Source organism: Barbus barbus, assembly GCF_936440315.1.
Source record: "Barbus barbus genome assembly, chromosome: 25".
In the NCBI taxonomy this organism is placed as follows: domain Eukaryota; kingdom Metazoa; phylum Chordata; class Actinopteri; order Cypriniformes; family Cyprinidae; genus Barbus; species Barbus barbus.
The window spans coordinates 3764635-3791416 of NC_136753.1; the positions used below are offsets into that span (position 1 = coordinate 3764635).

Below are 26782 nucleotides of genomic sequence, written 5' to 3' on the forward strand. Positions count from 1 at the left end.
GGAAACGAGGTGGAGAGAGAGGCAGAGAGTACCATAATGGAGAAGGGGGAGGGAAAATGAGCCGATTTAAGTAGATAAAAAAGAAGGGATGGTGAAAAGAAAGAGGGCTACAAAAGGCAAAGCGTGCAGGGTCCGTCCTCATCTGCTGTAGTGGCGCGTTCACACCAACAGAGGGCAGACAGCCTTTTATTATGACTCCGGACAGACTCTACATCTCCGGTATCCGTGCTTTGTTTCACTCCATAAAGCAGGATATATATATTTCTCACGCATTCGAGCTTCAGCAACAATGGTGCTTTCAAAAAAGTGTGTGCGTGCGCGTCTACTGTATATATCTATATATCTAGTATTTCTCAAACACTGTTGGCAGTTCTCCCAAGTTATTCTAGCAGTGAGTTTTAAGTGACTATTTTTCCACAGAAAACCCACTAACAAGTGTGTGGAAAGAGATAAACAACTATAAATGACATATCTCATCTGAGGCATTGTGAAAAACTAAATAAATAAAAAAGATTCCTTTGGCTTTTGGTGGTTCACGTATGCAGTTAAACTGAAGCCAGTTGCGTTTTAATGAGCCTGTCTGTCCAGATCACATGCAGCTGTGAACATATGGTCTTATTGCTGTCCTGTGATTGATTCTTTCAGATCTCACTTAGATAAAGCTTCTCACTAAGATTAAACTTTGTGTGTTTAGTGATACGAATTGTAAGTAAAATAATGATTCTGGTTCTGTAAAGATTCCATTAAGTTTCCTAAATTTTTCTGTCTGTCTGCCTGTCTGTCTTTCTATCTCTCTTAATGATTCCATTAATAATTATTTTAGTACTTCTGAGGAGCACTTATGCAATATTTGCTTTGAGCTAGGAACAAAATGATTGTTTTATTATTTTCTTTTATTTTACTTATAACAAGTATAGCCAATAATTGCATGGATTTAGGGACAACAGAACAAAGTTACATTATACATCATATTTTTATTGGCTATGGGTTTATTTTACAGAGCCCAGTTTTTCCTCTCTCATCAATTCAGTCTGGGAGCTCAATATTTTCTGCATTCAATTTGAGAGAGAATCTGTGTAATGGATTTAAGCATCGTTGAATGCAATAAATATAGCTGATACTGGACATTTACTCGTAGCTGAAAGCATATTTAGCACAAATATTTAATGAAAAACAAAAACACGGGATGGAGATGACTATGAAAGCCAGATTTTCTCATGTTGTTGTGTAGAGGTCAATGATTCTGAAAAGCTGCAACGCAAGAGTCGCGTTCAGTGATTGTTTCAGCAGGTGGTGAGGCGTTGCTGGATTTGATCATTTTCTCAAGTGTGCGAGGTTGGAAGGAGCAGTGAGGTGGTAGACGTTCCCTCTCCTTCCTTGAGCAATGTGAGCAATCACCTGCAAATGAACAACACCAGTGCTGTTATGGAAATATCCACGCTGAGACCAGTACCTCAATTTCCTGTCACACGCTTGCCCTTTTATTTTGCGTGTATGCATCTACCTACACGTGTGAGTCATTGTGCGGATATATTAATCACTGTTTGAGTGATCTGGTGATTGTGCTATTACGGCTTTCTTTTCTTTTTTTAAGTCTGTGTTGGTTTGCAAGCACACTCTCCACCATGACACCTAGCTAAAAAGAGCAGTGACATATTCGAAGTAAAAAAATCAAAGCTTTTTCTCTCTAATAAAGGCTTTTTTCAGCCCAATAAAAGCTTTTTCCTGCGGGTCATGGTTTGTTTGGTTAACACTTCAATTCAGCAAGGACGCAATAAATGAATCAAAAGAGACTGTAAAGTCATTTAAAATGTTACAAAAGTTTTCTGTTTCAAATAAATGCTGTTCTTTTGAACTTTCTATTTATTAAGTAATTCTAGAAAATATCACACCTTCCACAAATAATATGAAGCAGGATGCACTGCTAATGTTACTTGAGCACCGAATTGAGCATATTAGAATGATCTATGAAGGAAAAAAATGGTATGTATATATTTCATTATGTTTCAACTTAGAATAATTTGTTACCCCGCTGACTTCAAATTTTTAGTTTAGTCAACTAAAATGCTTTGTTTTCCTCTGCTGTGTATTCTAACTAAATTAAATGTAAGATTATTATTATTATTCAATCATGCCAGTCAGATATTTCCTAACATTCTCTTTTGTGAATGGTGTTTCAGTTTCTCAGTTATTGTTTTATCATGCATTCTAGTCAACTTATTTAGCAGAAGCTGTGAGATAATATAACCTCTTAATAAAAGTTGTTTATTGCCATTCATGGTTCCATGAATAACCTTTAACATCCATGGAACCTTTCAATTACAAAAAAAGGTTATTTTAGAATCTTAGAATGTAACAAGTAATGTCCACTCAGGGGTTTATTTTGCACTTACGATAAGTGAACTGTATATTATACAAAATATACGTTCTCATTGGCTGTTTAGTTCACATTTTCAGCGTGGATGGACAAATTATGGCTGGAAATTTCGTGCCTGGTTAGGACCTGCTGCAAGGCTAGTTTCAGGTGTGAAAGAGAGCACCGTTTTCCGACAGCACGCTTGCTCGTGTTGGAAATGGAGGGGGTTGTTAGCGTCTCCATCCCTTGGGAGAAACACTGAGAGATGGAGGAAGCGAGAGGTGCGCTTGCCAATGAGTCGTCCCATGAGATCCAGACAGAAACAGCAGTCTATTATTTCTCAGACATGTGGCATTTGGCTGCAAAAAATCTCCTTATTCCTACGGAGGAAAGCGAATGCTGACCCTAGATGTGAAATGTTCTCGATGCGGACTTAAAATCATCACGTTAAGAACAGATACGTCAGCGAATGAACTCTAGCCAGATTTGTTGTGCCTCCGAGAGAATTACGGAAGATGTTCTGAGGTTTTGTGACATTCGCTGGAAAGTTCCAGCAAACTCTGGTGCTAATCTCTACACAGAGACCTGATCTGCCGCTAAACTGCGCTAACAGTTCTCAGACGGCGATGACTTTTGCCGAGCAGGAGGCTAGGTTAAACCCAGACTTAACTCAAATCCATTAAGCGCTACTCTGTTGGATGTGAAGCACTCATAAGCAAGCCCTGAAATTCCTCCTTAGAAAAACTGACATAAGCCTGAAACGTAGGAAATGTAATTCATTAAAGATCTGCATGTTCGCAGATTTGTTTATGCATGCCGTAATTGCCTATTTACTCGCAGCCAAAGATGTCTCCATTTTCTGAAAAGCGCTTTAGAGGCATCCACTTTCTTTTCTTTTCTTTCTTCGCTCCTGAGCCCCGAGTGAGGGAATCGGGCGGCGCGATCGACTCGTCTTTGAGCAGAAAACTTTTGTGACACTGATTCTGTGTACTTTGACGAGGGCAAACATCTTAGCTGAAAGCGGCTATGTTTGCTTAGCACCCGTTCCGTCGCCAGCGTGTTTGGCCCGTTACAATATAAAAACACGCCGCTAATATGGGCTGACAAGCATGATAAGCCATGATTGCGTGTAAATTGGCTGTGGCGAAGGTTTAAGCTGGTCTTATGCTAATACAGCAGTGAGTGACTGCTGGGCAAATACACAAACACATTCATGCCCACATTGACTTTCACATGGTGTGAGACGCAGGCACACGGGGTCCTGTATTAACTTTTGGAGAATTGGGAAAATGTAGCATACATATTTTTCACTGGCCATAAAGCTGTATTTTGCATCATTTTTTTATTAAAAATATATTTTTGGACCATTGAAAATAGGATTATTTAGCCATTTTTCTTTGCATATTTGTGATAAACAACGCAGGTCAATGTGTCCCTTGAGATGAGCCAGAGTCTGTCAAATTGCCACAAAAACAAAATTGTGATTTATATGCCTCATATTTATGATTTGGAGGCTTAATACGAGGAATATATACATAGATAAAACTATTTTTATAGCTTTTTTTATTATTATTATTTCTTGAAATAAGATCAACTTATGTAAGAAACAAAATTATTATGCTAATTGGATCAAATATAGCAAGAAAATGTCCTACATAACATTTATTAAGTCATAGTGTTTATTTTTTACACTTTCGCAATTTAAGTTACCAGCTAACCAAGAAGTCTTTCCCATTTCCCCATTGATTTTTATTAGCATTTGTCACAAAATTTTGGATGCAGCTTGCACATTTACATTGACACACATGCATGCATTAGCAGATATTTAAAACATTATTAGCACATAAGCAGCCACGATTCATTTTCACTGCATATAATGTGTGTGTGTGTGAAATCCCACACCTGCTTTATATCAGTTTATAATAGAAGTGTGATCGCACACCTGTGCATTCATTCCATGATGATTTGCGTATCACGCTGGGACATTAGAGGTGTAGTATTTCACTCTGCAAGCTGATCTACACACAGTATTGCTCTGATGATATTGTATTGTGATATGAGAGATTAATACTGTGTGTGGTTTTTGGCAAAAGCCAAGCCTATCATATGAATAAAAATACTAACACAGGACCTGTGGTTTATAGAGCACATAATATCCTTCATATCTATTAATAAACTGATGTGTGAGAAGTTGTAGAGGTGTCAGTCAGAACTGGCATGATGTAGTGTATCATATTGCTGAACTTATACACACACAATATGCATGTACATGCATGCTCAGACAGTTTAAAAGACACGTCTCTGTGATAAAAGTGCAATTTAACACTTCAAACAGGCTGTGCCACCAGCTCACATTTTATTTGTTTACAATTGTGTTCATTTCTCACTTATTTTTATTACTTTTCACAGCATATCTCGCTACTTCAACAACTTTAAATCACACGTAAATAATGACAAGTAACCTGACTGTCTGAACCAAACTTATTCTGAAACTTTCCCCCCATTAATTACTATAAACAATATACTTTCTTGCATGATCATTTTGTGACGCGAGTGGTCAAAAGGTGAAAAGGTCATCGAGATTGTTCTGAGCCAAGAGATCTGAGAAGGGAGCTGCTGTGGTTTGTCCAGCTTAAGTGGTCCGTAGCTCAGGCTGTCGCGCTGAAGCTACTGTTCGCCTCTTTTTTACCTCTAATTGAATGTCACTTGCTTTCTGAAATGCTCCAAATTATATAATGAGGTCATTTGCATAGCGCTGAGTTTAGCTGACCTTTGCTTTTGCCAATAATTACAGCAGAGTTGTTTAAGACAGTCGACAGAGATGGTGCAAAAAAAGACAACTTCCCGCTCAGAAAGGTTAGCGGAGAGCTCGGTGCTGGACTTTGCGAAATGGCATTAGAATTTCTTATGTATGCTCAAAATTAGCAAGTGACCAGGATCATCAATGCAGAAATATTTTCTTGAAAATCAACGAGAACTGTGCTTGGTTAAATTTACGTGTGCGAATATTTCCCAGTATAATTGCATTGGAGAGGTTGTTTGCGTACAAGCGTGTTGGATTGTGCATAAATTATTGTGTATGGAAAATGGAAAGCTCGCAGATGCAGGATGGTTACAGGCATGCTGCATCGTCAAGACCTTTCGATGGTGATGCCGGAACCTTCACACGGTTTTGAGTCTCTGTGCCCAGTGTGAGCACATGGCATGTGAACTGGGATGCTCTGGCCGGGCTGTGCCAACCCAGCAGTGCTATTCCGCCAACGCCTACCAGCACTGTGGGCAGAGCCTGTGCTGACCGGCCATCATCGAGAGCACTGAACATAGAACATACCAACTCGATCACAACAACTCATTATTCTGTTCAAAAGTTTGGGGGCACTAAAATATATATATGTATATAAAACTTTTTTTTTTCAGCAAGGATACAATAAATTAATCAAATGTGAATGTAAAGGCTGTTATAATGTTATAAAATATTTATATTTTAAATAAATGCTGTTCTTTTCAACTCTATATTCATCAAATTTTCAACATTCAACGATGATGATAATAAGAAATGTTTCTTGAGCAGCAAATCAATCATATTAGCATACTGAAAATTCAGCTTTGCATCACATTTTACATTTATAAATTACATGTATTTATTTTTTTCAAATAGAAAACATTTTAAATTGTAAATTTGTTGCATCACATGAATAAATTGAATTTTGCAATGTATTAAAATGATAATAATGCCATTTCTAATGCTGTTGCATCACAGGAATAAATTAAATTTTTAAATATATAAAAATAGAACACACTTATTTTAAATAGTACATTTTATTGTAAACTTAAATGCTTTTAAATGCTTTCATCACAGGAAAAAAATATTCAATATTACATTTTAAAATATATTAATTAAAAAACACATTTTAAATTCCGAATTTAAATAAATTTCTTGCATCAGAGGAATAAAAAGTTCACAATATATTACAATAATGATTTAAAATATGATTTATTGTAAAATGTAATGCCATTTTTAAGTGCTTTTGCATCACAGGGGAATTTTTTTTTTTTCAAATATATTCAGTATTAAAATATATTTAATATTACATTTTAAAATAGAAAACACTTATTTTGAATTGTAAATTTTTATACTGTTTTACCATATTAATAGTTTCATCTGTTGATCAAATTAATGCTGCTTTGTTGAGCATAAAGAGACTTGTTTCAAAACATTGAAGAAGCCTTATCAACCCTAAACTTTTGATTTGTAATGCTTTTATATCTGTCTATCTGCCTGTCTGTCTATCTTTCTACAGTATACCTCTTCTCCTCGTCTCACCTTACATGCTGGCATGTCATAACACTGTAATTTTGAGTGATTATTAACACATCATATCATTAGCGCATTAAGCTGTATCCACTGTGCACATGATATCACATGTTCTTTAGTGCTGAGAGCTTCGTAACGTGAAACGTGACTTTGTTTGCTGTGCCGAGGGGCAATTTTGACCAAATAAAATCCAAAACACGCTATTCGTTCAGTAAATTAATTTCTATAAAAGTCAACAAATCCCTCAGCTCTTAAATTTGTAATTCAGTCTCAATCCACAATATTGACTGAAAGTGGGAGGTTGATCGAGTAAGAAGGAGACAGGCGTTAACGTGTGGCTCTGTCTCTCTGCTGTCTGGTTTTATAGTCGCAGCGGCGCGTCACGTTTCACCTGCCGGACGGGTCTCAGGAAAGCTGCAGTGACAGTGGGCTGGGCGACCATGAGCCCGTAGGCAGTGGGCCACTCCTCTCACACCCTCTCCCTCTGGTGCAGGCACAGGACGAGTTCTACGAGCATGCCTCCCCGGACAAGAGGACTGAAGCAGACGGCAACTCGGACCCCAACTCCGGTGAGTCTGCTCATGTTTGCAGTGCAGCTCTAGTTTCTCTGCTCTTCTCTAAACTTAACAGAGGAGGAGGAGCTGAGCCAGAGAGCAAGATGAATATCACAGATGATAGTTTTCATTATATGCCTTCCCACTCAATGTGTACAACAATTTAATGTTCTGCAATAACAGTTTACAATGTAAATATAGAGTGCTCTCACGATACACAGAATGAAGTTTGCACAAGTGAATGTGGTTGTAATAAATAAGAGATGGGTAGAGGCAAAATTGCATAATTATGCGTATTTGTGCAGAAATCCAGTAGATGTGCATTAAGAGATTCAGAAGATGTGTGTAATGCTGGAAATAAGCCTTCTCAGCAATGTTTCTTTTATTGTGTTTTCGCAATACACCTCATATGACCCAGTCGAATCGTTTCCAGCATTTTTTTCTGTTCAGGCTGAACTCTTGTTGCTGTGCATAATGACAGAAGGCCTGGTTATCAGAATATATATATGTTGTTTAATGTATATTTATGTCAGTCGGTGGTATACGCTTTAGATGGAGCAAATAGAAAGCAAGCGACGACATGTCTTGCCACTTATTGTGTCTGCACTGTAAAAAAAAAAAAAAAAAAGTTGAGCCAACTTCAGCAGATTTTACTTATTTTTGTAGGAGACTCTCAACTTTTTGTTGCATAAACTTAAAACAAGAAGTTGAGAAAACTAAAAAATCTGCTGAAGCTGGTAGCCTTAAAATTTTAAGTTGGCTCAACTTTTTTTTTTTAACAGTGTGGTTAGGACTGATTAGATGGCAAAATGCGCCTGGTTAGTATGATTCTACCAGTAGTAGCAATTGCTTTATTGATGGTACACTGAAAAAATTAAATAAACGTTGAGTCAAAAATTGCTTGTAAATTCCACAAACAATTACGAAGACAAAGCAAGTAACATTGAATTAAACATGACATTTTCTTTTAAGTTCTTCAACATCATGTTTAATTCAGTGTTACTTGCTTTTTATAAATATACTTGCTGTATATAATAATAATATAGAATTATTATTATTTTGGGCCAATTACATACAATTCTCACATTATAATTCAGTAAAATAATGATTATTCTAATAAAATAGTTTAAAATAAATCAACAATAAATGAAAAACAACAAAGTACAACAAATGTACATAAAAGTGCATAATATAAAATTATGTACTATTTAAATATCTTTAAATCTCAATCTTTTTTAATCATTAAATCACATAGTTTCTTTAATTGTGGTAAGCAGCATTATTTATTTATTTATTTACTGATGAAAGTGCTAAATTATCGTAAAAATAATAACATAAAAAAAATCTAAAAATGGTCTTAACCTTCATTGCTCGGCAAAATATATTTTCTTGTTTGCTTCCCTTGATTTATTTTGAGTTGAAATATGGCCTGAATCTGTTATTGACAGCTTTGTGAGATTCCTCCAAATGCCCTCCAAAATCTTTAAATCAGCTGAATGAAAAACAAAGAACAATTACAGAAAAAAGCAGTAGTTTGTGCACTTGTAACAAAAAATGCTTTGAAAGGAAAATGATCTTGCTCATCTAAGCAGTGTGAACCAGCAGAACCTTCATTCTCACCTTGAGTAAAATTAGGAAAGGTCGGTCAAAAGAAGACATTTGATTTATATGTCATTGTCCTTAATATGTCACCATAGGGTTTGAGGTCACTTCCTGCGTGAAAAGAGCCGTGATGGAAGTATGTGTATTTATACGCTAATGGTCAGTCGCGTCTCTCTGGGCTGAGAGAGTGAAGCTCTTTTGGGCTCAGCACGTACTTGATTTATTTAGCAATGATTTCCCTGTTGGGGTCTCATGCGGCAAAGATGTTCAGTTTTAATATTTCCAGCCATAGCACTCCATGACCTACTTTTTCCATCACAGAGAGCCATAGATCTGCTCCAGCACCTGTGTCGCCCCAAGGTCAGAGATTGTTAACGCGTACATGTTTGCGCCTCTCGATTCATTTGAGTGGTTACTCAAACTAGTTTTTGGATAGTTTTTCGCTCCAGGATATTCTCAGATTTTTCACGCACCTTTTATTGGTCTCTAAAGATTCATTATAGACGTCACGCATATATCCGTGAGACTCCACATCTTTTTTCTTGCTATTAATATGATATTGAAAGTGTGATCTAGTGCAGAGCGGCACGACTCAAGTGTCTCCTTTTAATTTGATGAGAGAGGGGGGAGCTCAGAAACAATCATTTGCGTAAGGTAGGTGATAATTGCTATTTTTAATGGAATTGATGGTGGTGTACACACCAATTATCTACAAGCTCTTAAGCCTGGTAATTAATTAGCACACAAATGGCCGCGGTGCCATGGAGACCGGCGCATAATCAAATATTGGACACACACAGGGGCTATATTGGGAGCATCACCAAGCTCGGATGGCAACATCAATTAGAGGTCAGTTAAGAGATGAGATGAACAAATCAAATTGAGCTTCTTTTACGTCACCGAGGTCTCAGTAGCACAGGGAGCATCAAACTACGTTTTGTAACTCAAACTTTGGCAACTTTCGAAATAAGTGTAAAGATGTGCACTGGTATAGATTTTGGTATGGACCTTTGGGACATGTTCCTACCAAAGCCAAAGTATAATGATGAGTGATTTCAAAGAAACTGACTGAAAGATAGATAACTAATTGCTGGTTTGTGGATCACAGATGAACCCTTCATTTAAGACATGTATTGGTCTTAAAAGAGGAATGTAATCTCAAGCCTGGTCCGTTGGCTTCGGTATGGATCGGTGCACATTGATAAAGTCTGAGGAGTTGTTCATACTCACACCAGTTTCATTAATTAAGCATATCAAAAGGTTCATCTAAACTCCTGCTGCACAGACTGTGAAAGTACTGCAGTGCAGCAGAAAAGTTAATTTCACTCAATTTATGAACTGAACACTCTTTGAAGTAAAAGTTTGGGGTAGAAAAAAACAATACTTTTATTAAGAAAGGGTGCATTGAATTTATCAAAGTGACAGTAAAAACGTACTAACACAACATAATTGTTTTCACACAATGAGAATAATAGAAAATATTTTTCAAGTATCAAATCAGCATATTAGAATTATTTCTGAAGGATCACGTGACACCGAAGCCTTCTGAAAATTCAGCTTTGCATCACAGAAATAAATTATATTTTAAAATATATTGCAACAGAAAACTGATATTTTAAATTGTAAAATCGTTGCATAATTTTACTGTATTTTTCCACAAACAAATGCAGACTTGATGTCTTCTTCCATAAACATTTCAAAATCTCACTGACCACAAACTTTTGAATGCTAGTGTATGTTAGAAATCAGAAAGCCAGGTATAGAGAGTCATTCTAGAAAAATATGCAACCATGGAATGCTGCGATGAACCAAGTATTCCTGTAATAACATACAGTCCCCTCCATAAGTATTGGAACAGTAAAGACAACATTGCTCTGTTGGCTGTGGAGTCAAGACATTTGCAAATATGATTAAAAGATGAATATGAGACAAAACTACAGAATGTCACATTTTATTATTAGCCGTTTCAACACATACATGTTTTACCAAATAAAAAGAACAGAACTTTTAGAGTTCATCCCACTCATTGATGTGAGCATAAGTATTGGGACAGTTGAACATAAGGCAGATATAAAAGATTAAAAGCTATTATTTAGTTGTAGATCACAGCAGTGAGTCCCATAGACATCACCAGACTCTTGGTCTCATCCTTTGAAATACTTTTCCCAGCCTTTAATGCAGCCAATTCCAATTGTTGCTTGTTTTGGGGAGTTTCTGCCTTAACTCTTCTCTTCAGCTGGTGAAATTCATGTTCAATCAGATTTAAATCTGGAGATTGACTTGGGCAATCTAAGACTTTCCATTTCTTTGCTCTTATAAATTCCTTGACTGAACTGGCAGGGTGTTTTGGGTCGTTGTCCTGATGCAATATGAAGCACTTCCCAATTAATCTGGTTGCATTTTCTTGAATATTGGTAGGCAAGATGGTTTTGTACCCTTCCAAATTCATTCTGCTACTGTCATCAGTAAAGTTGCTGGTGCCGCTGGTGGTTTCCAAACTCTAGATTTCTCCATGCCCTTTGTTTTTGCTATAGCTCTAACTGACTTCCTCTTTTCTTTTAGCATCCAAATTACTTGCTTTTCTCTCAAAGTCAGCTCCCTCATCTTCATCCTGGTTTGTGTGTGTCATCATCGATTGCAAGAAGTAATGGATATAACTGATACGACACACTCCCTGCTTTTAATATCTGAAGAATTAATGCAACAGGACACAGCTGATCACTTAGAAAGACCTGTGAGGCAACTGTCCCAATACTTATGCTCACATCAGATGCTGAAAGTGCTGATCTTCCTAGCTGGTAAAACATCTATGTGTTGAATCACCCAATAATAAAATGTGACATTCTGTAGTTTTGTCTCATATTCATCTTTTAATCATATTTGTAAAGGTCTTGACTCCATAGCCAACAGAGCAATTTTGTCTTTACTGTTCCAATACTTTTGGAGGGCACTGTATATAGGTCATATTCAATGTCACAGGTTCTGTGAATACTCGAGCTATACATCTACCTGAACCCAGAATGTCACATAGTGTCCTTTCTGAATCGCAGTTAACAAACGCGGTGAAAATAGAAGCCTCTGTGGGTTGCCTGCGCTCAGGTGCCATGTAACGCTGGTCTCTATTATGTGGAGCCATTGTGTGCCGCGTACAAATCTCTCTATGCCTGCATGCTCAGTGAGTTCAGGAATCAGTCTTCTGTAAAAACTGGCTGTGAGGATTAATTTGTCAACTTCTGATGATCTGTACCAACCACAGGGGAACCGAGGGTTCGAGGTTGTTGTGCAGATTGAATTAATCTCCGAAGTTGCGAGCGTTTATCTCTTATATTTCCTTTCTTCGGTGTTTACCACTGCTCCGGAGTTAAACTTTTTTGTTACCTTATGCAAAAGAACCACAAGCTCTGCTTTTTGAATGCTGTTGACAGGACTGTCAACGTCAATTCCTGGCAACAACTTAAGAACACAGGGAAACATGTATCTGAGTGGGCTCCATTTGGACTCGGCGGGAGATCCTGACATCCCGCTCCGCTTGTGTATGCTTCAGAAAGCTGATTTCCTTCGCCACAAAACACATTTAAACAAAAACAACCCTCTGAGATGATAATTATGGGATACTGTTAAGCTCTACAATTCAAGGGTATGAAAAAAAAAAAAAAAAAAAAAAAAAAACTTTTAAGCATTTGTAAGAAAGTGACTGGGAGCTAATTTACGAGTCGCAGCGGTTGTGTTTGCGAGCCTTATACATCCTTTGGCATTCAGAGGCAAATGTATTCTACCTTTATTCCGTGCAGCTGTTGTTAATTGCGAGTACATATGCATTAGTAACTAATTAGCAATTATGCAGATTGACAAATTATTTTTATGCTTTCAATCAAAAGGTATTAAGCTAGCGGGTGCTAATTGTAGGTCAGCGTTGCATGCGCCGCTACTTTATTCTGACATTTAAAAAACATTACGTGTTTATCAAGAAGTGAGCGTGCACAGAAGATTTTTTTATATGTGTAATTTAAAAGCTAGAAAGGCTGATTTTAATCTTAAGGGCATCTTAAATGATTTTCAAAAGTGTTTTAAATGCTTTGCGATTTCAACGTCCTCTGGAATAATTACCTGCATTTATTCTCAGGTTGCTGCGCTGCAAATGTGCGCTTTAATTTGTAATCTAATAACTCTGGGTTATAATTGGTGGTTGAGATGGTGGTGACTGTTTAAATACACCAGGCGCACATACAATAACCCATAGCTGTTTATTTATTGATGCATGATTCAATGCCTTGGGTTTATAGTTCAGTTCAGATCATTAAAGATTCAATTGCCTGAAGTGGTATTCTCTTTGAGGGGGGTCCTGGGTAAGTGATATGTGTTTTTAGTGAAGCACGTATAACAGACAACCTTGAAAAACCTATTAATTAAACCTTACAGTATCTTTAAATGTTAAACCACGAATAATTTTTCTGTTTTATTTGCCCTTGATTTGAGGCACGCATTATCCTGTTTGTTGCTTCGGCGTTAGTTAGAAATACATCCAAAGAGAACTTTTCTTCTAGCTAGTCAGCTTGCAAGAATAAATAGATTCAGAGTCGTACCACTTCATTCTTTGCTTTTAGTTTTGCTCCTGTTCTGGAGAGTTTGGTTTTATAAAGTGGCTTTAAATAAAACATGTACGGTTGGTGTGCTACAAGACCCCATGAGAGCCAAAATCCACTCATATTATTCAGGAGCACAGCTTCCGTTTGCGGTGAACTTAATGGTGGAGTGGAACAGAAAGATGTGCCGTATTTTGTAAGCGTGTTTTTGAAGACCAAAGGATGGAGTTGAATGCCAGAGTCTGTTCGTGATCTGCCATCCTCAGACATCACAACGGGAGGCCATATAAACATGAGCTGAAACGAGGTGATAAAATACAGAGGACAGTTAAAGAATACAGCGATATATAAAAGTAGAACAAAGCGATCTGATGTCACAGTCACAGATGGACAGAATAATGTGAGTGAATGTTCTCCTGTTACAGACTTTAACAGCTAGTGTCATTTTACATTTATGCATTTAGCAGACGCTTTGGACTTACATTGCATTCAAGTTACAGTTTTTACATTTTATCAGTTCTTGCTTTCCCTGGGAATCGAAGCCATGACCTTGGCGTTGCTAGCGCCATGCTCTATTATTTGAGCTACAGGAAAGCCTATTTTTTGCTCTGTATTTCTCCTCTTCTCTAGCTTGCTTCCTAATCTAGCTTTCAAGTAAACGTGGGATTCTATTATTACAAATATTGTTGATTCTTTGATAAACTGCTTTTTCCCCCCTTCTTTTGTAAGCTGTTAGATTTTTAATATACTGCACCTAACCATATAATTGGGCATAGTTTAGATGGCAAAATAAATAGACCTATCAACATAGAATAAAAAAGTTGTTGAAGTCAAAGGATATTTGTCCAGTCATAATCTATTTAGGCAAATATTGATCTGTCTATTATGATTTTCTTTTCTTTTCTTTTCTTTTCAATTATTTTTACAAACTGAAATTATATCGCAAGGCTTTTGTGGTTAAATGCGCAAATTTGTTGTTGTTGATGATGATGATAATTTTAGTAATAATAATAAATATTATTATTATTGCGTTACATTTTTACATTATGCGTTTTATATTTATTTAGTTATTTGTTTGTTATATATATATTTTATATTTATGTATATACGTATATAAGGCTCCTGTATTTTTTTTTTGTTATTTCACTTTAATTGCATATAAAGTGACCTATACATTGCTATTAGAGTAAAATTACTGAACCTAAACATAGGAGCTGGATTAAAATGCTCATTTTAGAAGAAAATGTCAGATGGCACTTAGAAGCTTTTGCATCTGAACTCTTCATATGTGATGCTGATTAATTAGATCAGTCAAGTAGCATATCATGACATTTGTTTTATTCTATTATTATTATTTTTATTATTATTTTATTTTTTAGCAGCACTTATAATATTACTTATTATATACCAGCATAGTGTTGTGTGGAGAGCCACTGTGATACGGCTCATGAATACTTGGGTCTCCATTTTTCCCATTGTGTTAAATAAACAGAATCAATAACAATACCTAAATAATTCAATAAGAACCATAGCACTGAGTCATGGATGCTCTGTGGGAGAACATCCACACAGCGACAGGCCACACGGTTCTCAAAGAGCAGTGTGGAAAAGATGAAGAATGCAGGAAAATCAAGCAGGACAGGAAGTGGGGAGGTGCCAGAAAGAGAAGGCGCGTTCTTGGAGTAATGAGGATTCAAGGCAAACACGACTCTGTCAATCATTTCCCTTTGTGGAAATACTGAAATTAATTACCCCACACTGGCAGGATGCCATGTTTGCCGTGCATGACTGCTAGTGCTGACAGCGGGCCAGGAGTGAGATGAATGAGTGATCGCAGGAAGGAGAGAGATTATGACTGTTTGACAGATGAATTTCTGTTTAATGTGGCAAAAAGAGAACGGTGGGTGTGGCAGAGTATTGTAGTATAATGAAATATTGTTCATGCTAAATAACAGTCTGCTTGTCTGTGGTCACAATAGGCAATGGAGACTAATACATAACACGCACCAAACATCACAACTCCTTTTTTAGATATTAATGTCAAATGAGAGCTCACAAATCATCTTCTATCATCTTTCTTCTCACACATAATACAATTTCAACTCAAATTATATACAACCACTTATTTATTTGGTAAGGAGCCAGGTTATAATTAGGATGATAATGTACAACTAACTGGTTATTTTCACAAAATAAACCCAAAACAAGATCATATTTCACCCTGAAAGGATTTATTTTGTGATAATGACCAGCTAGCTGTGCATTATCACCACACTTATAACCTGAATATTTATTTATAATAAATATTTTATTATATATATATACTGTATATATAATATTTATAACTGAAATATCAGTGAGTCACTTCCATATCTTTGTAATGTCATTTTCTGAGTATTTACAGTTTGTTGTTGTCTAACGGACCGCCTGCCTGGCTGTATATCGTTGTTTATATACGAATGTATTTATGGACACATTTATTTTTCTCATGCATTTCCTGCTTTTTTTTCTCCTCCAGGATCCCTGGCAGGCTAAACTTTAATTTTACACGGTACCATGGCAAGGGGAAGGGCCCTTTACGCAATTAACTAATTAATCTAATGACTAAATTCATAATTAATTGTGTAATTAAAAAGATTTCATTGAGATCCCACCTACAGCGTGGAAGCGCCGCTGCCACACAAACTATCAGGAATTGCAGCCAGAGCTTCTGTTCATGTCGTGTCAACAGCGTCTGATTACATGAGGTGAATCAGATTCAATCAGCTGCATTTGCCTTGATGATATAATTATTTCAGTTTGATTTGTTAATGATGCTTTGAGAAAATGATGCTTAAAAGCAGCTTTAGTAAATCTACTACACATTTACAAGGTATTATGTAGTTAAGGTTAAGACAGTGGGACTGTTTTTTTTGTCCTGACACTCGTTCGCTCCTGCAGAATGTCCACTTGTTTCCGACTTATAATGATTTACTTCCACTTCGTGTTGTTTACTGAGATTTCAATCCTGTCTGTGCTCAAAATGAAGCTGCAAATGCTAAGTGATCTTTCATAAAGAGAGCAGAAACCGTAAACACTCTAGTCTAATGACATTATGAATCAGATTTTTAACCAATTTATTGAAACAAACAGTTTGAAAGAACTGATTTGTGTCTCAGAAGGGTCGGACCTTTTCCACTTCATCTTAAAAAATGGAGCATATATATAGTGTATGTATATATATATATATATATATATATATATATATATATACTGTCGTTACCACCTAAAGAACTAGACAATTCATATGCTAATTTTAAAAAGTGAAACATAAAACTAAATATGAAAAAAACATTGCTTTTATAGTATTATAGTTAAAAAGAGGAACAAAAAAAACTTTAAAAGAATGTAACTTAAAATGTTAATAACAATGCACATAAAATTGCTAATTGCCAAGGGAACATTTCTAATTATTTTAATAAAATTAAAAAGGAATTAAAAAAACAATAAAAACTGTATAAACAGTTTTTTAAAAACAAATAAAAAAATACTAAAATTTTCCAGTAATTACAACAAAATTATTAAAACGAAAATGAAAGTAAAATATAAAATGTAAAATGTAATTAATAACTTCCCACTTGTATTAATATTATTTAAATAGTACTAAAATTATGCTGTTGTAATTATTAATCATTTCATTTCTGAATCTTTTTTTTGTAATTAATTAAAAATAGAAATAGAAACTGAATAAAGAAAATGATCAACTACGTCTTATGTAACAAAACTATAAATAGAAACAAAGCATCTTTCAAATCTCATTACAAATTATTATCAATAGTTTGACCTGTGGGGAATATTACTAATTATTGACGAGAAAGGTGTATGTTTTACACGTGTACTGTATTAAACTAGCCTATGTTAGTTGATGTTTACCAGGTGTGGGAGCGTGTTTTATTTGACTTGAGTTTAAGAACTTGATCTGATCTGAATGATGCTATTATCATCCCTCCCACATTTTTGGCTTCTAGCAGGTAAAGATTTCATGAGCGTGTTCATGATGCAGATAGATAGCAGCTGAAGTGAGAGGAGGCGGTGAAGTAAAGCAGAGGAATAAAGTTACTCGTAAGGTCACAGTTCATTCTCAGTGAGAGGTGAGAGTGAAACAAAGAGCAGGCGGAGCACTATTAGTTGCATTATTAATTTACTGATGTATAGACAAATGGAGACACACATCGTTGCTATTAAACCGAGGAAGGTGCATGGGAAAACCAGGAAAGCTGTCTAAACCTACAAATCAAACAGATTCTGGGTCATACTCTATTCACAAACTATACTAACGTGTGTTTGTTTGGCCCACATGTGCTAACCCCATCAGATCGGCGGTCCAGATGTGAAGCGCCTCGGCCTTGATACCGTTCGGAAAATGAAACGCAAACAAGCTCTTCTGCTTTGTCAACATTTCATATGAGCCCACAAAGAAAACAAACAGAGGCAGAAGTGTGATTGCGTGCATGTGGGAGATTATTTAAGCTCTTACAGGAATCGTGCCGGCGCGGTGTCATCTCTTGAACAGAGTAACAGCCTCTCCGCTAAGTGAAAGTCGCGGTTCAGAGTGTGCTTTTCTCTGATACCCACCAAAGCAAGGTGTTAGGCATCTGCTGCGGCTTTGAAAGTCTGTGCATTCATTTATATTTAAATCTTATATCTCTGCGGTGAATAACGTGGTGGCGAGCTGTTTTCAACCCTTTTAACACTTGATTCAAAACGTTTAGTGGGAGCAGCAAAAAGTAACAAGGGAGGATGTTTATTGATGCCGGAGCAGGACACGTGCAGGTGAAATGCATAGGCTGTCTGGACGTGAACTAGCGGGTTTGTGCCTGTGCACTTGTCTCCGTGTGAGTGTGTGTTTATGCCACGGCCAGTGGTTCTTTGTGATGGCTGGATGGCGGACCGAGCGCTCCGCGGGCCAAGGGTGTTGACGCTAAATGCGGAGAGGAGAGATTGTTATGTTTTCTAGCATGAAAACGGAAGCACTTTTACCATCCATCATTGATGAGTTTGAGAAGATGGGTAATTCCCTCGCCATGCTTCGGAGCCTGGTATAGCTCGCTGGATTGACACACACACACATACCAACAAAACATTCATCTGAATGCGCAGTGCGTCAGTGATTCAAGACTGTAAAAATACGCTCTGTTGACTTCCTTAACTCATGCAAACTGTTCTTCAGTTCATGATCGCACCAACAACTCTTTTCAGAGGCCTCAGAAGGCATCCAGACTTTGAGGTTTGTAACTATTGTGAGGGGGACATTAAAATATCCATATAATTTTTTTTATAAACATCCCTACGCACATCTAGCTGTAGCGGACAGGGATACAAAAAGAAAATGACCCTGAAACATTAAATTGTATGTCCTTCCAGGAACAGAATTAAGCACTTGGCCCTCATGCACAAGGGCTCCTGTAGGATGTTGGCCCCTTCCCCTCGTTTGACTGGCCCCTCAGGCTCAGTGCCTGCCACTGCTGCCCACTCTACAGGATAGGTTCTGCCATCATATTCTGCCCATCTGCCATCAGTCACAAGCAACACAAAAGCATCGTTTGAAGGCATTATGTTGACAATCCGTCTCAACAATAAGCCATTGTTTATTGAATTAGTGGAGGGATGTCCTGCCAGTGGTATTCAGATCCATTTAGTAATATGAACTGCAGACTTGGGATTCACTTCTAACGGCCATTTACTGGTGGTGAATGGATGACATTGGGCTTCTACATCAATAGCACAGGGAAAACCATTGGTTTTCTGTAGACGTTATACTGGTTTGTGTCGTTTTGGTGCTCAGTTGGTTGACTAACCAGCACAGCCATGCATTTACCCATCAAAACGCAACATGATGTTTGCAGTGAAGCTGGCTGATCAAGAAAGCCGTGCTGGTTGAGTTGTTTAAGAAGCCTCATGAGGACACCAACATTGTTATATACTGTAAAAACTATTCAGGAAATATTAATTGTGCATGCAATAGGCGTAACATTTGACACATGGGCGACTTGCACATCCACATGAGGTTTGAGCCTTTAACCAACTGCTGCATTTCATAAATACTGTATAGAGAACACATGCTGCACGACCCGGGCACATATGTGAGGTCGCATGGAAGCTCGTACAGCTGGTGTACATTATTTTAAACGTATGTCTGGTGTAATGTTGGTTAATATGGCAGCCGTGCTTTCTCTCAGGTTCTTTAGCTTTTGAGAGCTCTGGGATATGAAGGCCTTTAATAGATTTTGGTCTCCAGAGAGCAACGAGATGAGCTGCGAAGTCACAAAGTGTGTGTGTATGTGTGTGCGTGTTGGAGAAAGAATGAGTTGTGAAGATATAAGTGCGACTAGATGTCAGCTAAATTGCTAACGGATGCCTTAAAGAATCTAAATTGCCTTGTTATTTATTACCTGCAAACAGTGGATGTGTGTGTGTGTGTGTGCAGATGCAATGTTTCTCAATCAGGGGCTGTGGATGCCTTGTGGTCCAGAATCCTTTTTATGTGTAATATTTTATATAAATATGTTTAGTGTCCGTAAGAATGTTTGAAATGAAAGAAATTAATCTTTATTCAGCAAGAATGCACTGATAAACGGATGAAAAAGTCATAGTAAAGCCATGTGTAATGTTATAGAAGATTTGTATTTCGAATAAACGCTGTTCTTGTGAGCTATCTATTGATCAAAGAATACTGAAAAACTTACAGATATATGACAACATATTACTGTTTAACCACATGCATTAGTGTGCTCTTTATTGCAGCACAGACTAGACGCCTCATTGGTTTATACTGGCTGATCACAATGATGAGCGTCATGAATTTATATCTAACTCTGATCAGGAGGAGCATCTACTAAAATAAACCAGAGTTATCTCTTGCTTTAACTCATATCTTACTGTCTGCTTGTTGCCTCCACATTAAACGAAGAAGAGGCGCATAAACTCCATTGTAAAGCTTTGTTTTAGCGAGCAGCTGTCGTCGTTGGGAAGTTTACTTTATTTGGGCGAGCCGTTTTAAATATAGTCTAAAAAGGGCTCATTGCTATGCAGTATGAAAGAGGCCTGTAGATTTCCTCCCCCCTGTTGGTAAGCACATGGTGCAGTGTTGAGAGGTGTGATAAGGAAGAAGCTGGCAGGGGGCAGAGTGGCAGATGTTAGCCCAGGTTTCTCTGGAAAGAGCACTAATCCGCTCTCACCGTGGCTAACCGAGACCAACTTCGAGCGCAGCCAAGTGCTCTGTCTGAATTTGATATTAAAATGAAATTGTTAGCACATGCATTATGCTTTGAGCGAGCAACTTGAACACTCCACTGGAAATCTAAGTGATATTGCTGGTGTTATTCCAGGATTTATTATGGTTTATGTGCGAGGATGAAAGAGCATTAGACAATGCGCACAAAATAGGCTCGTAGTGCCAGTGTATTGTATTTTAGTCTAATTGTTTTCTTGAAGTGCTGATCTAAAATGACTGATGTGAAGGATTTCTCTTTGGGTTTGTAAGTAATCTTGAAGATGTTTTATCAAAAGTTACTTTAAGACATTAACATTTCCCAGGGCACCTACAATTACATAAAACCTGGAATACCACAGAATGTTTAACTTGTTTGTTCAGTTGATGTTTTGGAAATCTATAATATAATATAATATAATATAATATAATATATAATATCATATCATATCATATCATATATCATATTGATATGATATGATATGATATTGATTGATTGATTGATTGATTGATTCTTCTGTTGAACACAAAAGAAGATATTTTGAGAAAGTGGGTAACTAAAAAAAAAAAAAAAAAAAAAAAGTTGCTGGTCCCCATTGACTTCCATAGTATGCATTTATCTATTTAATTTGTATTAAATAGAAGTCAGTGGCTACCGGCAACAATTTGGGTATCACAACAAGAAAATAAAAAAACTCATATAGGTTTGGAACAACTTGAAGGTGAGTAAATGATGACTGAATTTTGATTTTTGTGTGAACTATCCTTTTAACGTGCACTAAATATTATACTATGAATCTGAATATGCTTTCGAATTTGATCACCCAGTAGCCATGTATTGCTCATCTTGGACTGCATCCTTTGCATTAGCATCCTAAACCACTCAAATACAATCAGCGTTTATTTGAGTTTATGGACGTCATTAGGCACTCGTCCATTATTTTGGAATGAAATTATAATAACAACAGCTCTCAACCATCAAAACCTCTTGATTGCAAATAATCTGAACGGTAGCTCAGGTAGACCTGTCCATTAAACTGATTAAAACTGTCTGTGGAACCCTGTTCTCTTCAATCAGTGCATGTTGTGTCTCATTTCAAGTATATTAGCGCCAGTCCCTTTGAAATTAGAAAGACAAATAGTCCACGATTTAAATTAGGAAATTAATTTTGATGTATTAGTAGGTATAATGATTTCTCAATGTAACAAGGTCAAGGTTGAAGTTAATTAGATCCACACATTAACCGAATCTAATTTTTATACAGATTTAGACATGTTTAAGGTAATGCAGGAGTTTACACTTTTAAATATAGGGCATCGGTTTGGCCTTCACACTGAGCAAACTGTCACAACAACACAAATTATCAGGTGATAATTCAACTAAATGGAACAAACTCTTAAAAATAAATCGCTGGTTTTATTTAATTTCATCACATGAGAATTATGCCAGTAGTAGTAGTAGCTTCAGCAGATTTTTGAGTTTTCTCAACTTTTTTTTTAGAATAAGAAGTTGAACTCTGAAAACTCTTAAATCTGCTGAAGCTGGTTGCCTTAAACTTTTAAGTTTGCCCAACTTTTTTTTTTTTTTTTTTTTTTTTTTTACAGTGTAGTAGTATTCTCAACTGTGTATTGTGTTTGATCGCTTTCTTTGATCTTTGATGGGAATGCTGTTTTTTATATATTTTTTTTTTTTATTATGAATAATAATATTTTTATTTATTTATTATTATTAGTAAAAGATAATTAGGATAATAATAATATTTATTATTTACAATTATATTTTTTTAACATGTATTTCTTGTTTTGGCTAAAAATGCAAGTGTCCTGCATACAGTTAAATCATATTTTCAAACAAACAATAAATAATTAAAATAAATAAATAAAATACATGAAAATTAAAAATGATTCAAAAAATGTTTTTCATATATTATTTATGAATTATTTATTATTAATTTATGTAATATTTGGATACTGTTTTTGAATGCAATGCTGTTATAATAACATGTTCAGATATTTAAAATGTGAATAATATTTGTATTTAAAATGTGATGCAAAGTTTCTTAAATAGTTTTAATGTGGCCTTCATATATAAAAATAATAATAATAATAAAAAAAATAAAAAAAAGTTTAATGAAATTCAGCCCCTGGGACATAAAAAAGTTGCAAAAATCAGAAAGTCACCACAGGGAATTAATTACTAAGCATTAGTAACATAATCAGGGAAACAGCAGAGCTTGTTTTACTGTGACTGGGAAACATGAGGCTATGGCTTCTTGTTAAGGTTGTTGTTCTTGTGCCAAACTACTTTGAAGTGTGCAAATTCTGCTGCAGATAGAGAATTTTGAAAATGAGATACAGAGGAATAGAGGTGTAAAATACACACTCCATCGAGCGGAGAGAAAGAAGGATGCCGACAGAGACAGTGCATGGAGGGAGGGTTTTTATATCTCTCTACCAGTATCTTCGGATGCTCTTCCAGGCAAATTCTCTCCAACGCTTCTGCTCTTCCTCACAGATAACACATGCAGTCTGGTGCATTCTTTTCCTTAGCCAAAAGCTTTCTCTGTTTTATTTTATTTATTTATTTTCAGAATCTTAATTGAGTTTATTCTCCAAGTTTGCACTTATGATGGTTGGTGAGTGGCTACTATGTAACAGTGAACATACACAATAAACAGAGAGAGAAGAAGTGGAAGAATACAGACAGAGAAAAGTATTCAGTGGACTGTGCTTTTGTGATGTTCCATTTTAGTTCATGTTATTTAAGACAGAGGTAATAAGATACAGTATGAATAAGCATAGTTGAAAATATGTTGAACAGGCTATTGGGATTGGCCTTTTAATTAAATATACAGTAAAAGCAAAGAAAAACAAAACAAAAGTTTCAACTTAAAAAAAAACAAGGATTGTCTTAAAATGTTATGTTTAGTTGGCATGTGAAGTTGTATTAAATGACAAATTGAATATTTGAGTTATCGCAACAACTTAAATCCAAGAGATTTATTTTTATATTTTTTTGAATGAATGAAAAATAAATCTGTAGTTCTTAAGAAAATCAACTTCAATGCAATGGTTCACCAAAAAAAAAAAAAAACATAAAAAAAAAAAAAAAAAAATCTAATTTGTATCATTGTTTAAGATAAGATTTTTTAAATATTTGGATTGCCATGAGAATAAATAAAAATGACAGGATTTTTTGGGGCTGAATTTTATGAAACTTATTAAACGATTTCAAGCTTCAAAAACAAAACAAAACAAACCTTTAGGTTTAATTGGAGCCCTTATTTTAAGTGTCCGCAGATGCGGGAAGGTGAGAACATCACAACATGCTACACACCCGTCTCAGAGAAAACCGCTTTACTTCACATGAAATGTATTTTCTTGCAGTTCCCGGGTGATTTTAACTGGAACATTCGGCTATTTGTGGTTTCTGTTCCACCACTGGCGCTCATTTACCGTATTTACAAAATATTATCAACCCCAATAGGGGAAGTCGTGGCCTAATGGTTAGAGAGTCGGACTCGTAATCGAAAGGTTGCGGGTTCGAGTCCCCGGCCGGCAGGAATTGTAGGTGGGGGGAGTGAATGTCCAGCGCTCTCTCCAACCTCAATACCACGACTGAGGTGCCCTTGAGCAAGGCACCGAACCCCCAATTGCTCCCTGGGCGCTGCAGCATGGCTGCCCACTGCTCCGGGTGTGTGTTCACGGTGTGTGTGTGTGTGTGTGTGTGTGCATTTGTTCACTACACACTGCTGTGTGTGTGCACTTGGATGGGTTAAACGCAGAGCACCAATTTCGAGTATGGGTCACCATACTTGACAATACGTCACGACTTTACTTTATATAGATGATAAAATGATGACAGGTGTATTGAGCAGAGGCCAAGCTAGTTGTGCAACCGCCAAAGAAACGCTGAAAGCGGCTCGGGAACAAGTACGACAGCTGCCGCTGTGTCTTTACATAATGTGATGTTAAAGCTGTGGTCTCCTGGGCGTTGTCTGACTTTTCCCGTTTTCTCTCTTCTTCTTCTGTGGTGGCTTCTCACTCATGTCGGCAACTTACGGTAAAGCGGTTATCGTAGCATTAGCACTCTGTGTGGAAGACATTGAGAGTGTGTGTGGCCGGTTGAGCCGTCTCTTCAGAAGAGGCTCACCTTAAACCCAGTAAGCTGATCCGGGCTTCACAGGTCTGTGATGGAGATTAATCCACATAATACACAACTCACAGAGAGACACATACATATAGATCACACATTTACAGCCTAGACGAGATTATGTGACAGGCTTCATTCAGCCACTATGTTAATACTAGAAAATTGTGATTAATATCGGTATATTATCACATTCTGATTAGCTATGGGACCTCTAACAAATGTACCCGATTGCCATTATTACATTAAACCAATACTCTGCTTTCCATCTGAATGAGATAGTTGGCAAATGTGTTTATTAAACTGTTTTTTTTTTCTTTTTTTCTCTCCCATGTTTTATTGTAATAACAGTAGTAACGATATTATTAACCATAATAATGCGTTTTTTACATTTTGTTATATATAAGTCGAATCAGGATAAATATGTCTGTAATTAATAACAGTAAAATATTCATATTGTGACTTTTGAACGTAGTTTATTCCTGTGACGCATTTATATATAAATTTAAAGAAAGAAAGAAAGAAAGAAAGAAAGAAAGAAAGAAAGAAAGAAAGAAAGAAAGAACAATAAAGAAACTCTTACTGACCCTAAATTTTGAAGGGTAATGCAAATACAATGCACTACAATCAATTCAGTGTTTTTTTTTTTTTTTTCATGCATGTCATTTACAGATTTTGGCAATTTTGGCAACATCTTTTAGAATAATATTTGACTAAATATGTCAAGTTGCTGTTTAGTTTGATATGTTGTATCCGATGCATTGACACATTCATACATGCTGAAGTTTTTAAATACTTGGGCAGCTGTATTTATATTCTAGTCTGTTTGTAAGTGTGTATATGTGTGCACTACCATATGGTTTGTGGTTCACTTTTCTACCACGGCTCACAGCTCTTACCACCCTAGTAATTGCATCCTCTTGTGTGCTTGGAGCTTGTCCAGCGCCTGCGTATGTGTGTGTGTGTGTGTGTACGTTCAGCTTTAGAAGGCTTCGGTGTGTAGACAGTGGATTTTCTCATCATATGTTCCCCGTCTCACATCTCTCACCGCCATAATGTCTTATTAGTCCTGTGTCCTACTTAATGTGCTTTTTGTTGCGATGTAGTCAGGAAATAATATTTCATGGAAGAATATAACAGGAAATGTGAGACACTTTGATGACAAAGAGGCACAAACATTTGGGATGTGGCTTTAGAAAGATAGATGTACAGCTAAAAATGTCCAGATATCACTTTATAAGGGTAATCCATCATGGCACTTGAGGAACAGAGTAAAAATAATTGCGAAGTCTAGTGGCGGAGATGGGGTCGGTCCAAAGGCATCACAGGGGTGAGCTGCACCTGGAAGAGCCCATTAACTGGAGGTGAGCAGGGGTGCGGTGAGAACAGAGGGACGTGGACAGATGGAGGGATGACAGGTGGAGACGGAGGGAGAGCAAGAGGTGAGAAGTAATCAAACTGAGCCCACGACTCACAGCAGAGAGAAGGAGGAATAAACATGAGAAAAAGACACAGAATAACATCATTGTGCTCTCTAATACACAGTGTTTAAGGGTCTTTAGATATATTATTTTTACTAAAAAAACAAAAGAAGAATACCAATTGAGGAATTTTGACAGTGTGTCTGTGAAAAACAGAGCGAAGGATAGAATGAAAGAGTAAGTGAGTCAGGATGACAGGACTGAGTGAACACCGGATAGAGAAACAGCACGTGGCAGCTGAGCTCTTACCAACGATACACACTTTTACAGTAATAATCAGGAACTTCAGCGATCAGGTCTCAGATGAATGTCAGCAATCTCACACATGTACGAGACACACGAGCATTGCAGTGCGAGAGGGATTTGAGCTCAGACCCGGCCGGCCGGCCGGCATGTTGCGTATGTGACTGATGGTATCTGTGGAGACGACACGTCAATCCCGCTGGAAGGCCGAGAGTCACAGCAGCCCGCGCCGCCTCCAGGGAATTTAAT

At 36.8% G+C, this 26782-nt stretch overlaps 1 protein-coding gene across 1 annotated transcript in view; it reads left to right on the forward strand.

Annotated features, from left to right (window-relative positions):
• Nucleotides 1-26782, forward strand: part of pcdh9 (protocadherin 9) — a gene marked incomplete at its 3' end in the record, with an annotated part of 255621 nt that overhangs the window by 163390 nt on the left and 65449 nt on the right. The window contains exon 4 of the mRNA XM_079377356.1: nucleotides 7165-7240. Coding sequence (XP_079233482.1) covers nucleotides 7165-7240 — 76 coding nt within the window. The remainder of the gene's footprint in view (nucleotides 1-7164; nucleotides 7241-26782) is intronic.